Raw genomic sequence first — 15,556 nt, forward strand, 5'->3', positions numbered from 1 at the left:
CTCTGTGCTTAGTGAGTCTAAAGGGAGTGGTTTCATAATTATTAACCAGCTGCTGCAGCTGTAGAGCTCTAATGAGGAAAGTGGCGGGGCCTGCGTCCCTCTAAACTTGATTTTTCTATTGAGAGTATCTTCTCAAAAATGAAATTTTTGTTGCAGGGGATGCCTGAAATCTGACTTGTATTTTAGTGCAGACGTCTGAGAAAATCAGTGAGCCAATCACACAAGCAGGAAATTAGTTTTCTGTACACATTCTGTGTATAGAACACCTCCATGTACCATATTACATAGCATTTACAGAAAACTACAGCGGCTGCAGATTGACAAGAAAAAGCAATTTTTAATAAAATTCAATTACAAGATGATATGTGTCGCAATTGTATATGCTATATTATTCTTTTTTTAAATGATATTTTTTCCCTGATGAAAGTGGGGTTACCCTTTAATATGGTCATGCTGTTTTTGGAAGCGCAAGATTAGATTGCCATCACAAATTATTTATTGACACTACATATTTCATTACAGGAAGATAAAAATAAATAACACAGAGATATTGTTTTTCTTTTTTTCTATTATTTTGCATAGATCAAATTGTGTTTATAATGGCAATTAAAAATATAAGCAAAAGAACTATTTTTCTTTAAGAAATAAAAAATGATATACATATTTTTGACATTATCTATAAAAAATATTCAACTAAAATAAATGCCATCAATTATGAAGTACCATTTTTGTCATAGCCATTTATTATTACTTTAAATATTATCCAGGCCAATGGAAGTCTAAATTGGCTTGCTTGGTCTATTTTGCCTCCAAGCCAAACGCAAAAACAAAACAAAAAAAACCAACAATATTTTTATTTAAAAATTCCATATTTTGTTTTCTGTAAAAATAAAATAAAAAAATCCATATTCAAACATATTTCAGCTTCCATGTTGTCATGGCGAAAAATCCAGGCTATGTTTTTTTAACATCCTTTTTGTATTTTCAAACTTTAATATAGTAACCCACAAAATCTATGAATTTTCTTATAGTGTTTTACGAAAATAAAACAAACACACACACACACACACACACACACACAAGAATACATTCTTAGCTGTAATAAACATTTACAATGCTTCTATTTTATAACTTTGTGATTTCAGTGGGTGCTAAAAAAAATCGGATATAGAGGTCTTTGTTATGTAAGTGACAGGTCCAGTTTAACAGCACTTTCTGTACATGCCTATTATTATCTTAGTGTAATATGTTTTCTAAATATTCTTCAACTGCTTCAATCGTTCTAGAGGCTAAAGTAGTGAATACATTTCAATCGCCATCATGCAGGTAACTGTTGCTTTGAAAAAAATAGGATGATGTAGTATGTTAGACTTATAGTCCAAAGCATATGTATGCAGGTTGATGCTTACAAATACACTGTATATTGGTCACCATATGATTAGCTATGTCTAGGATCAGGCTATGTGTGCTGGTTGCTGCTTTCCTTTAATACATTTGCTAGCTTCAGCAGTACCCTTCATGAAGGGTATAATCTACAAATCGGCCTACATCTTCTGGTTTAGAAATGGTTTACTGCTTTAAGGACCATGGAAGCAGGATGTTTTTTGACATGTATCACATCCAGCAACAGACCCCAAATATATGGAACATAATGGTTTATTCCAAATCGTGCATACAAAAACAGAAAATTATTAAATATCTTTTCATTCTGGCTAGTTTTATCTTTTTTCTAGAAGTTACACTAATATTTAAAGGATAAGTTCACTTTTGGGAACATATCACATGTTCCACCCATTTTTCTAACATGTTCCTAATGTTGTAGCTGCTGCCCGATCCGCCCCCTACCTGTGACAGCAGGAAGTTCTCCATACCAGCTGTGAATTTTTTAAATCAACGTGGTCGTGTGGGGCTCCACCCACATGGAAGCGTGATTCACACAGCTGTGTGTGAGACTAAACTACAAGCCCCGACATCGTTTGTGAGTGTTTGGTTTGTAGTTCTCAATGAACGACCACATCGCTGTGGAGCACTGTGGTAGTTCATTGATTCTTCCCGTCAGTGTATCTGCCTGCCCACATGGCATGTACGACACACAGATATACAGGAGACCTGCATGTCCCCAGTGATCTGCTGGTGGAATGCTTTACAGGCTGAAAAAAAAAAAAAATGATAAATATATATTTTTTTATTCATAGCACATTTTTTTACCCGTAATAAAAAGTGCATTTATTATTATTTTTTTTAAGTGAAATTATCCTTTAAGAAGAATTCAAACCCTTGGATCATTAGGTCTCTAACTAAAGACCTGTTTTTGAAAAGTTTTAAATAAGGGGAAGTCAAATAAAACAATGTCTGATTTCTTAAAGTGATATTATCTGAGCCCAATCTCGATCCAGCGATGTGCACGAGAGCCTTGGCTGTCTGGGACTCTCCTTCCTCATTGGCCGAGAAAGCAGCAGGCGCCATTTGCTCCCTCTGCTATCAAATTCAGTGAGCCTGTGAGGAGAGAAAGGGGGCAGGGCCAAGCTGCAGATCTGTGTCTGAATGGACTTGGCTCGGGTGCCCCCATAGCAAGCTGTTTGCTATAGGGGCAGGAGAGAGGGGCCAGGAGTGCTAGCAAGGAACCTGAGAAGAGGGGGAACAGGGCTGCTCTATGCAAAACCACTGCACGAAGCAGGTAAGTATAACATGTTTTTTTTTTTGTTGTTTAAAAATAACAAACAAGACTTTAGTATCACTAACTTTTTTTTAAATGCATACTAGCACATTCGAGAGTTACCTTTTAAATGGCACCCTCTGGCACTGAGCTGTCACCAACCTAAGGTAGTTCCTTCTTCGCTCAATCTTCCTTTTGGGTGCACACTCTCCGGCCACTCAGTGTGGCCTTAATGCAGAGCATACTGTTTTTGTGAAAGTGGTGTCATCAGTGGTAGCTGATGTAAATATCTACTAAATAGAGCATATTTAGTAGATATTCAGTATCTACAGGTAAGACTTATTATAAGTTTACATATAGGTACAAGTTGAAAACAGTTTACAATCTCACCTTCTTGCCTAAATTCCCTTATGTTTCTGCTCAGTTCTCTTTCTCTTCTGGACTTGTAAAGGCTGTATATTGCACCACTGTATGGAGTATTGGCAGGACCGGTGGACCCCCATTGTTGTGTGGAACCTCTCCAGGGCCCTCTGGCCTTTATAGCTTATTGGCTAAGCTGATTTACTGCCATCACATCAGTTCTTGGTTTTCTTATACTGCCTCTCTTTTGCCATCATGCAAGCAAACCTTTGTTACCAATGTCAAAGCTAGCCCCTGCATGGGCAGAACTGCTGCATATTAACTCCTCGTTAAAACCAAATAAACATTATTGAAACAGAAAAAACAGGTTACTACTGCTTTAAAGTCTGAAAAAAAATGTGAAGTTAACCTGGTTAATTTCAATCTAAACATGTGAACACTGATTGGTATTCACTCCACTTTACCAGTTCTATTTTCACTCCAGTAGCCATTGATGTTTTAAGAAAAGCATGGTAACAATTCATTTTGATTGACAGTGTAATGCACCATTACAGGAGAAAGCAATGCACCTGCACTGAAACACACCACAACTGACTTGCTGTGCACTGCACTAAGGGTCAGGTACGATTTTTGTTGCATTGTAGTGTGTTGGCAGTGCATTCAAATCTAATTAGCTGCCTTACTGAAATGCACATAAGCATACATCAGAATCCATGTTAGCGCATGTTTGGTAACACACAGCAACAAACTGCTAAGGTGTGAAGGTGTCCTTGCACTCTAGCAAATTACTCTCTGTGTACAGTGCAATTTTTTCGATAAATAAAATCATATTTTACACAAATATATATCGGTGACTCAGAGAAAAAAAAAAGGAAAAAAAAAGAAGAAAAGTACTGTTTGGTATGATGCAGCAAGCCTTTTACCAAAAGCTTCAACCTCCTTGTTCTTACTGTAAAATCAGAAGAATAGATTTCCAATTACCATTTTTGAACCACAGAAGGCAAATGAAGAGTTTTTGTCAATACCTAGCAGTTTTCAGCCTTAGCAAGCTATCACTATACGATTACTCAGTTTTCTCTACTGGATTGTCAAAGGCAGGCTTGGCATTCACCTGTGCGCTCACATTTTATTTCCCACCTATTTTTTTTTTTTTAATGGGCTAAGCAGTCCACTAGAATTGACAAGGATTGAAATTAACAATATTATAATAAAAATACTAGTAACAAATAATGATAAATATTCTGTGTACATGTAGCATTACTAAGTTTGTTAATGATTTTTCTTTCCTTTGCACATAAAAATAAAAAGTAATGGTTTTCTGGCATTTTTGAAAAGTTACATTCTATTGCCTGTGAGTGGAGTAGAGTCAGTAGGGGGCTGCGCTGTTGCGGACGTTTTTGATTTCCAATTCGAGCTGTCGAATCTGAATATCTCTTTGGCTCACTTGTTCACGTAATCTACGGATTTCGTCCTGCTGTTTGTAGAACATTTGCAATAACTGCACAGTAAAAGAAAACAACACTGTTAAGAAGATGGGGCACATTATCGGTACTGAATAAAACATGAGATACAACAAGGCTTCCATCTTAAAAATTTTTATACACAGAGTGCACAAGGCTAGACTATTAATAGGCACATCTGTATCAAGGAAAAATGGGCATGGGTCAGGGGGCTCTGCAGCATGCAGTTTCAGGACAAAGGGGCAAATTAAAAGAAAGTCTGGCCTGAGTGCAGTAAGGCCAGCCATAGATGGTGCAAAAATCGCTTGATTCCCCCCATCAACACAGGCAGACAGCGTTGACAGGGGAATCTCTCCCATGGAGACATAGTCTTCTCCTAGCAGGGGAAGCTGTCCCTGCTGGGAGGGAGAACACAGTGATTACTGCTAGTGGCTATAACAGCCCCTAGCAATAATCACATGTAAAATCCAGCAGGCTGGTTGTACCAAAGTTGATCAATCTTGGGTACAAAACTTGGGTACATTCAACCTGCCCATACATGGTTTTGAATCTCGGCCGGTTCCTGCTGAACCGGCTGATATTCGAACCATCTATGGTTAGCTTAACTGAAGATGCCAGAGTATTTCCTTCTGATAAAATGTAACTGCACCAAATGAAAGCAATATTACAATATGGTGAAAATCCACAGCTATTCGCCTCAGAGTTACTGTGAAAATGCCAGCGTTGGAAGAACAGGAGAGTCATATCTTCCAGCCAGTGACAGATGAAAAAAAGCAATGCCAAGGAGGACCCCAAATTGACCATGATGCTGAAAGAAAAATGCCCAGGGTGATGCTTGGCAGTCATGATGGTGGGGGTCTAATAGGGGTAGGTGCACTAAAACACTTTATTATACACACTTCAGGTATAATACATATTACCCTAAAACAATGCAGTCTGGATATTTGCTACCATCTTATATTTGTGTTAGGAGATATCTCAGCATTTAAATAGAAATTACACAAACAAACCATATATTACATTCTCTAAGCAAGTCCCATACAATCTACAGCCATACATTTGAAATAAGCCATACCTCATTTTCTGTCCTAGGTGGGGGACATTCAAACATGTCCAACCCATTGGAGATGAAGGAGTTCCTAGATTCTAGTTTTCGTTCTGTGCCCCTCTTCTTTGCTCTGTCTTCCCTGATAATCTCTGTCTTGTATTCTATTTCCCAGAGTGTCTTTGTGGGAGCCTTTTCTTCGTATGTTTTCTTTGGCTCTTTAGCAGGCAATCTGGGCTCCTCGCTGGGTACATCTGTCTGAGACATTTTCACGCCAGGTTTTAAGGACATCAGAATAGGACCTAAATGAAAAATGACAGCATTGAACTGAATTCAATTTACGAAAAAGGCTTCTCTGTTTTAGATGTAACTAGCAGTCAGCACAATAAGTCAAGTAAAAGCTCTGTGTGCCTAATAAGTTATTGAGTGGCTTATAAAATATTGTTTCTTAAAGTTGAACTTTACCCATAATAGTTTGAGAACAATTAATGTTCTAACAAAAAACTACATTTCACATGAATAATTATGCTACATAAATTAGTGTGTTCTGTAAATTGCCTCCAGAATTGCTCCAGTTTCTTTTTGCTGGAGGCCGCCATCTTGTTGAAGTCCACAGCAGTCACTTCCTTATTGGAAATTTTTCTCCTTGGTCTCAAACTATATATCACTTTCTCTAATTAAATATACACACAACAATGTACAATTCCAGCCTTGATTGTATGTCTTGGCTTAGCTAGAGAGGAAGGTTGACAAGAGCTTCACATTGCTGAACGTCGTAATAAACCCAACAATGTAATATATTACAGCTTATCAATCGTTTGACGTGGTGGCTACATCAGGTTTTTTTTTTTTTTTATACTTTTGTTTTCACCTGGTGATCTGGCCAGTAACACACCTTCTGTATGAAGAGTGCCCCCACTCTAGATGAAGCAGAACACAGGCACCTTTGGACAGCAGCACTGTCAGTTTCAAGGGAGGGGAGTGTTTAAGTTGGCTATACATTAGTCTTTTTTTCCTTCAAGCAGTGGGTTGAAAAAAAAAATAAAAAAAATTCCCCCATCCACACATTTGAGATGAATGGGGAAACTCCCACTGTGCTCTGACGACAGTTTTCCCCGCCATCAGAATACACTGATCAGTGCTGCCCACTATAGCCGGGTCCAGGGAAAATCCCAATAGGCTGATAGTACAGAAGTCGATTGGCAGGTTGGCTTCTGTACAACCGCCTTGTTCGTAAATGGACTGAAATTCTGATGGTGCCTGGAGAACGGGCCGATTGTCAGTCCAGGTATGGCCACCCTTAGATGGCTTAGCAGATTTAGATACACTAACAAATGGAAGCCAAACTCCAACTCACACTACACCTACACAAGCAGTTATACCCAACAGTTTTTGTTTTTTTTGGATAAAGGTTTTACATGAATAAATAAAAACGGATCATTGTAAGCAGTGCTGTGAGTTTGTCTCAACACTCTAAACTACCAATTTTGCAGGAGAGCTTATTCGGTTAAAAGCAATAGACTTACTGGCTAAATCACCAGGTTAAACTGTAGGAATGAAAGCCTAAAAAAGAAAGCTAATGTAGCCATCACATCTAATGCGTACACAGAATCGGACTATCCGGTGGACAATTCGCCCATGTGTGGGCTCCGGCGGACTTTTTCTTCCCAAAAGTCCAGATTTAGAAGTCTCGACTCAAAATTGTCCGCTGGACTCGGCAGTCCGGCGGACAATCTGCCCGTCTGTGTGCTAGTCCGCAGGACTTTTCAAATGAATGGACTTGCCCACACACAGAGTAAAGTCTGTTCATTTTGAACGTGACTCCAGGTAGAGGGGACGAGCGAAGGAAGTCAATGTCGCTGCCTCCATCAGAGAGATTAACACCTCGCAAGCCCCGTCACCTGGTATGGATTTTAAGGGGAACCCCTACGCTGAAAAAACGACGTGGGGGCCCCCCAAAGTCCATACCAGACCCTTATCAGAGCACACAGCCTGGCCGGTCAGGAAAGGGGGTGGGGACAAGCGAGCACCCCCCTTTTGAACCGTACCAGGCCGTGTGCCCTCAACATGGGGGGGAACAAGGGCCTCATCCCGATAACCCTGGCCTTTGGTTGTCAAGGTCTGTCGGGGTTAAGGAGGCCCCCAGATCCCGGCCCCCCATCCTACGTGAAGATCCCAGCCACCCATCCTACGCGAAGATCCCGGGCCCCCATCCTACATGAACGAGTATGGGGTACATCGTACCCCTACCCATTCACCTGGGGGAAAAAAGTTTAAAAAAACACAACATAGGTTTTTAAAGTAGTTTATTAGACAGCTCCAGGGGTCTTCTTCCGACTTCAGGGGCCTTCTCGCTGGGCTCCTCTGCTATCTTCTGCTCTTTTACTAGAGGAGGAGCCTGGCTTTCTCATTCATCATCATCGCCAACGGGGGGGGGGGGGGTCTTTCTCTCGACTTTTCGGTTCTTTTGCCGGGGTCCTCCGCTATCTTCTTCCAGCTCTTTTACTAGCATTGGCCCGATCTTCTTGTTCGTCGCTGTCGCCGCAGCCTTCTTCCTTCTTCTCTTCTTCCGATGTTGACAAAACGCTCTCTCTGGCCGTAATGCCAGGCACGCGTTGCGTGGCGACTTATATAGGCATAAGGGGCGGGGTCACGGGTGATGTCACATGGTGACCCTGACCCTTATGCCTATATAAGTCGCAGCGCAACGTGGCATTACGGCTGGAGAGAGCGTCAACATCAGAAGAAGAAGGCGGCGGCGACAGAGACGAATGAGAAGACCGGGCCAATGCTAGTAAAAGAGCTAGAAGAAGATAGCGGAGAACCCCGGCAGAAGAACCGAAGAGCGGGAGAAGTCAAAAGAAGATCCCCTTAGTCGGAAGAAGACCTCCCAGTCGGCAACGACGATGAACAAGAAAGTCGGGCTCCTCCGCTAGTAAAAGAGCGGTAAAAAAGCAGAAGATAGCGAAGGAGCCCAGCGAGAAGACCCCCGAAGTCGGAAGAAGACCCCCGGAGCCATCTAACTACTTTAAAAACCTGTGTTGTGTTTTTTTTATTGACACTTTTTCCCCCAGGTGAATGGGTAGGGGTACGATACCCCATATTTATTCACATAGGGTGGGGGGCCGGAATCTGAGGGCCCTCTTATTAAAAGGGGGCTCCCGGATTCTGATAAGCCCCCCACCCGCAGACCCCGACAACCAAAGGCCAGGGTTGTTGGGAAGAGGCCCTTGTCCTCATCAACATGGGGACAAGGTGCTTTGGGGTGGGGGGGCCGCAGGGCGCTCGGTCGTCCCCACCCCCTTTCCTGACCAGCCGGGCTGCGTGCTCAGATACGGGTCTGGTATGGACTTTGGGGGGACCCCCACGCCTTTTTTTCAGCATAGGGGTTCCCCTTAAAATCCATACCAGGTGACGGGGCTTGCGAGGTGTCAATCTTGCAGATGGAGGCGGCGACATTGACTTCCTTTGCCCATCCCGTCTACCTGGAATCACGTTCAAAATGAACGGACTTTACTCCGTGTGTGGGCAAGTCCGTTCATTTGGAGAGTCCAGCAGACCTCCCCTGCAAAGTCTGGCTGATAGTCTGATCGTGTGTATGCAGCATAAGAATTGGTAAGCTGCAACATAATAAAGGTTTCTGTCAGATAATGCACCCCTTTGCCCAAAAAATGTTCCGTTGCATATGTTTAGGCATTGTCATGTTTATTTCCTTTGTTTGTATTGGTATGACACAAAAAGCCAAATCTGACATATTCCACACAGAACTCCAAAAATGAACTGGACAAAATTATTGGCATCCTCAATTTAATATTTGGTAGCATACCCCTTGGAAAAATAACTCAAATCAATCGCTTCCTATAATCAATACGTTTCTTACACCTCTGTACTGGAATTTTGGACAGTTCTGTGTTCCCTCTGCAAAGTCTGTCATTCCTGTTGCTTCCATCTCTCTACAGCAACAGTAAATCTTAAAGCTTTCAGCAGATCAGCCTCTAATGGCTCTGATGTTAGGCACAGTGCCAAGAATACAGAGCAACTGAGCATGTGCAGAGCAGGATGAGGCAGTGCATTACTGGATTTTAAACAGTATAGGCACCCATTTTTAATGTTTACTTGCAAAAGGTAAGCCTGAAGTGACTTATCAGGACTTAATTTTCTGATAAAATTCCACTTTAACAAGTACAAAAACTGTAACTCATGGCAATCAATAAGATTTCAGTGAACTGGTTGCTAAGCCTAGCAAACTTATATAGCTCTTTTCCTTTTTATAAGCATGGATTACATGAAAAGATAGTTAATTTTAGAAAATGAATCACTTCATTACCGGGCTATAGTCATATGACGTCCGCAGATGGGATCTCCCATCTCGGTTTCTCGTCGCTGCGCAGAGATGAGATGTGTCCCTCGGACACAGCCCACCCCAGATCCGTGTAAAGAGCCAATAAAAAATTTCTCTTTACCACGTGACTGGCTGTGTCCAATGACAGCCGGTCACATGTATTGCCGACGTGCACGGCACTCATGCACGCCCCTAGGGCACGCACAGAGTGGCGATCGGGGACGAGACTTGTCACCCTGACACAGCCCAACCCCAATCGCAATAAAGAAATTGGCTCCTTACCACGTGACCGGCTGTGTCCAATCACAGCGGTCATAGAATATCAACAAGCCGTGGTAACCAGATGTTACCGGGTTCTCCTCCTCACACACTGATCGTGTGTGAGGAGATTGCAGTAACATCTCGTTACCGCTTACAGTACACACCAACCACACTGACTGCCCCCCCCCAATAAAGAGGACCTGTCATCACCCATCAGAGTACCTGTCACCACCTAGCAAAATACCTGACACAGCCTGAGTACCCGAGTACCTGTTACAGCCCATCTGAGTACCTGTCACGGGAGGAGTAGCAGAATGTATTTTGGGGGGTAATTGGAAGTATGCATATGCTGTGTGTAAGAAATAACTTATTATGACAATTTTGTGAAAAAAAAAAAAATCTTCGTTTTCTCAAGAACTGGGGGAAAAAATTACAACTTCAAAAAACTCACCATGCCTCATACTAAATACCTTTGATGGTCTACTTTTCAAAAAGGGGTCATTTGGGTGGCATTTGTACTTTCCTGACATTTCAGGGCCTCAAGAAATTAGATGATAAGAAATGAGAGGCCGTCAGTGCATCAGGTGTGATCAATTTTCAATGATTTGCACCATAGCTTTTCAATATTTTCACTCTTTTTTTCACTTATGTCGCAAAAAAAAACCAAAAAAAAACAGTGGTGATCAAATACCACCAAAAGAAAGCTCTATGCGTATGAAAGTCATGATAAAAAGACTCAGTTAGACTTACCGGTGACGGTATTTCTAAGAGCCTTTCAGGACAACCCCGGAGAGAGTAGCTCCACCTTGCAATCAGGAAACACATGCCCACTTTAAAAACACCTCCTCCTCCTCCATGGCTTCAGTTATTGTGGCCTTCCGACGCTGGAAAACAAAGCACAGAAAGCACAACACCATGGTAGAACTTAATACATTTACTAAGCATAACCTAGGGAGGGAAGTAACGGTTGTCCTGAAAGGCTCTTAGAAATACCGTCACCGGTAAGTCTAACTGAGTCTTTCTCAAATCGCCTTTCAGGACAACCCCGGAGAGGATAACCGAGAAACTTACCCTAGGGCGGGACTACTGCCTGCAGTACCTTCCTGCCGAAGGCCTGATCTGCTGCAGACAGTAGATCTAACCGGTAATGCCGGAGAAATGTCGAATAACTGGACCAAGTGGCAGCCTTGCAGATTTGTTCAGGCGTGGCACCGGCCCTTTCAGCCCAGGAAACTGCCGTGGATTTAGTAGAGTGGGCAGCAATACCTGAGGGAGGTATTTCTCCTTTTGCTTTATAGGCTTCTGTTATAGCCAACTTAAGCCACCTACCCAGCGTACTTTTAGAAGCTTTCTCCCCCTTGCGTGATCCAGAAAATATCACAAAGAGGGCGTTTGATTTTCTAAATTCTTTAGTAACTTTCAGAAACTGTAAAAGACATCTTCTCACATCCAATGTGTGAAAAACTTCCTCTCCTGCATTTGCTGGGCTTGCAGAGAATGTAGGTAACACTATTTCCTGTGATCGATGGAAAGTTGAGGATACTTTCGGTAGGAATGCTGGATCCGTCCTCAGTACCACCCTGTCCTGATAAATTCTAAGGAAGGGTTCTGTAATAGCTAGAGCTTGGAGCTCGCTGACTCTCCTGGCCGAGGTGATGGCCACCAAAAAGATTGTTTTTAAAACCACCTTCTGTAAAGAAGCTTCTTGTAAGGGTTCAAACGGTGCTCCCGAGAGACCCTGTAAAACTGTAGACAAATCCCAACTGGGAAAGTCTTTAAGGGCTACTGGTCTATTTCGAGCAAGAGCCCTAAAAAATCTAGAAATTAAAGTTTCTTTAGATAAAGTCTTTTCAAAGAAAACTGATAAGGCAGCCACCTGAGTCTTCAGGGTACTGGCTGCGAGACCCTTCTCCATTCCTTCATGGAGAAACTCCAAGACGGACACCGTGCTCTTGACCTTGAGTTCTCTAGAACTGCACCAGGAGTTGAACTTTTTCCAGACCTTCATGTAAATTGCCTGTGTAACTGCCTTCCTACTGGACAGCAGGGTCTTTACTACTTTATCTGAGAGACCTTTAGCCTTTAACAGGTCCTCCTCAGAAACCAGGCGGTTAGCTGCAGGAGTTCCACTTCTGGATGACTTACTGTCCCCTGGGATAACAGATCTTTTCTGAGTGGTAACCTCCATGGGGGCTTCGAGGCTAGGTTTCGAAGACCCGCGAACCAGGGTCTTTTTGGCCAAAAAGGAGTGACTAGTATTAAGTCTGTCCTTTCTTCCCTGAATTTCCTCAGTACTAGTGGAATTAGAGGAAAGGGGGGAAAGGCATAGCACAGCTGGTAATGCCAGGGGTGAGCGAATGCATCCAACCCTATTGCTGCATCTCCTCGGTGAAGAGAAAAGAATCTGTCCACCTTTGAGTTCTGCTGGCTGGCAAAAAGGTCTACCTGAGGAACCCCCCAGGCCTCGGAGATCATCAGGAACACTTCCTGATTCAGACTCCATTCTGCCTCTAGCAATTTGCGCCTGCTTAGGAGGTCCGCAAACAAATTCTGAGAGCCCTTCAGATGCACTGCCGATAGTGAGGCTGTGTTCTGTTCTGCCCAGGCTAACAACAGATTGGCCAGCTCCATCAAGCTCCTGCTTCTGGTTCCCCCTTGCTTCATAATGTAGGTAACCGCTGTTGTGTTGTCTGACAACACCTGAACATGGTGGCCTCTCAAACTCTGCTGAAATGCCACTAAACCCAGAAAGATCGCCTTCAACTCCCTCTAGTTGGATGATCTTTGAGCTTCCTGTTTGGACCAGACCCCCTGAGATGTCTGACCATCCAGATGGGCTCCCCAGCCCCAGGCACTTGCGTCTGTAGTAAGGCGCTTGTCCACAGGAAAGGTCCACACCAGGCCCCTTGAGAGGTTTGCCTGGTCTCTCCACCACCAAAGAGCCCTTTTCGTCTTTGACGAAATTTTTAGCTGTTTTTCCAAAGGATCCTGATGGGACCAGCTTGACAGAACCTCCCTCTGAAGGGGTCTGGAATGGAACCTGGCCCACTGAACAGCCGGGATTGCTGCCGTAAGCAGGCCCAGAACTGCCATAGCCATCCTGACTGAGACTGTCTGGTTGCTCTGTATCCGCTGTACAGCTAGCTGTAACTTTTCCTGTTTTTCCAACGGCAGGAAAACTTTCTGGAGAATCGAATTTAATGTATACCCCAGAAATTTCATTTCCTGTGAGGGGGTCAGGATTGACTTCTCTAGGTTTAGAAGCCATCCCAGGCCCTCGAGGTGAGACTGGGCCCTCTGGAGATTGACTAGGACCTGCTCCCTGGAGTCTGCAAAAAACAAAAGGTCGTCCAGATAAGGAACAACTGGAATCCCCTTCAATTTCAGGGGTTCCAAAGCCTCTGCCATAATCTTCGTAAAGACCCTGGGAGAGGACGAGAGTCCGAACGGCAGAGCCCTGAATTGGAGGTGCCATACCGAACTCCCTACCTTCAATGCCAGGCGCAGGAACTGCTGCGATGCCTGATGAATTGGTATATGAAGGTAGGCATCCCTTAGGTCCAGGGATGCCATGAAGCATTCTGGGGTCAACAGCTTTGTGATGGAGAAAATTGTATCCATCCTGAAATGTTTGTACCGAATGAACCTGTTCAGGAATTTCAGATTCAGGATTAGACGGTACTTCCCTGAGGGTTTTTTCACCAGAAAAATATGTGAATAAAAACCCCCGCCCTGCTGGCTTACTGGGACTTGAATCAGAACCTCTTGCTGTATCAGCTCCTGTAACAACAGCTTCATTGCAGAGGCCTTCTCCTGATCCCTTGGCAATGTTGTCACATAAAACCTGCTCGGGGGTGGTTCTGAAAACTCCAACCTGTACCCCTGATCGACAACGCTCTTCACGAACAGATTTGGAGACAGCCTGTCCCATTGTTCGCGAAAAGCTGACAGTCTCCCCCCCACTGGGGAGATATTGTCACTTGTTCTTAGGGGACTGCTCTGGGGGAGATCTAAAGAGGACTCCACCCCTGCCTTTGCCCTTCTGTGAACCCCATCTGCTCTTGTGCTCCTGGTCTTTTTTATGGGACTGCTGAAAAGCACGAAAATTCTTTTTAGCCATCTGCTTTTTCTTAACTGGAAAAGCCTTCTTTTTATCGGCTGTTCTATCCAGCACAGACTCTAAATCAGGACCAAAGAGCAAGTCACCCGAGAAGGGAAGACCACACAGCTTGACCTTAGAGGCAGTGTCCCCAGACCATGTTTTCAGCCAAACTGCTCTCCTGGCTGAATTTACAAGAGCCGAAGACCTAGCGGCCAGTTTAACTGATTCTGCTGATGCATCCGCCATGTATTTGACTGCATTCAGGATCAGTGGAAAGGACTCTAAGAGATCCTTGCGGGGTGTCCCCGCCTCAATATGGCTCTTCAGCTTCTCTACCCAACATTCCAGATTCCTGGCCACCACCGTAGCTGCCATTGCTGGTTTTAGACTGACTGACGCAGCATCCCAAGCTTTTTTAAGGATGGAGTCAGCTTTTTTGTCCATTGGGTCTTTAAGGATCCCCATATCTTCAAAGGCTAGATCCGTTCGTCTGGATACCTGCGAGAAAGCTGCATCGACTCTGGGTTTCTTATTCCAAACCTCTGAGTCCTTATCTTCGAAGGGAAACCTTCTTTTGAGAGCTTTAGAGAAGAAAGGGGCTTTTTCTGGGTCCTTCCACTCCTTTCTCATTGAGTCTGAGAGGACCCTGTGGACAGGAAAAACTCGCCGTTTTGTTTCGTCCAACCCCTGGTACATTTTGTCATGAACTGACAGTTGTACTCTTTCTTCCTGAATTTCTAGAGTAGTGTAGATTGCTTTTAAAATATCATCTACTTCCTCTAGTGATAGCTTGAATTTGGAGCCCCTGCTATCTTCTTCCTCTTCCTCCTCCTCAGAATCCCTGAAGGAGATGAGAGTACTACCCCCTTCGTCTCCAGACTCTTCAGTTTCCACCTGTCTGGATGACGACGCCCTGGGGCTGGGCGGTAAGTTCTGAGGCTCGGTCTGTGCGGGAGGGTTTTGTATCAGGATGGACTTGACTGAACTCAAAGAGTTTGTCAGCTCTTTAACCAAAGAAAACAAATCCTTATATTGTTGAGATGTTTCCTCTTCCACCAATTCTCTGATACAATTTCTGCACATTGCCTTCTGCCATGAATCTCTGAGGGGGGTTTTGCAGGAAGGACATTTTCTCTGACCTGGTCTAGCTTTTCCTAGTGATTTTTCCTGAAACGACATACAGGTTTAATTCACTAAAAGCTCTCAACAACCAGTTGCTTAACACCAAGCCAGTGCAGAGACCCCCCACCAAACAGACCTACTAGTGAGACCCCAGAACTAGGCTGCAAAAGGTCAGAGCGAAGTCCACCTCTGACCTGCAGCGACAGGC

General features: G+C 43.7%; 1 protein-coding gene across 3 annotated transcripts in view; it reads right to left on the reverse strand.

Moving 5' to 3' along the window:
- Positions 1-317: 317 nt before the first annotated feature.
- Positions 318-15,556, reverse strand: part of CORO2A (coronin 2A) — a 209,395-nt gene continuing 194,156 nt past the window's right edge. For all 3 annotated transcript variants that reach the window (XM_077475306.1, XM_077475305.1, XM_077475304.1), the window contains exons 11-12: positions 5,552-5,823; positions 318-4,514 (exon numbers count right to left, since the gene is read on the reverse strand). In XM_077475306.1, the coding sequence (XP_077331432.1) occupies positions 4,383-4,514; positions 5,552-5,823 (404 nt within the window). In that variant the 3' untranslated portion in view covers positions 318-4,382. The remainder of the gene's footprint in view (positions 4,515-5,551; positions 5,824-15,556) is intronic.

The sequence above is a fragment of the Lithobates pipiens genome, unplaced genomic scaffold (genome assembly GCF_037356315.1).
Source record: "Lithobates pipiens isolate NorthernLeopardFrog02 unplaced genomic scaffold, aLitPip1_a1.2 Scaffold_13, whole genome shotgun sequence".
Taxonomy (NCBI): domain Eukaryota; kingdom Metazoa; phylum Chordata; class Amphibia; order Anura; family Ranidae; genus Lithobates; species Lithobates pipiens.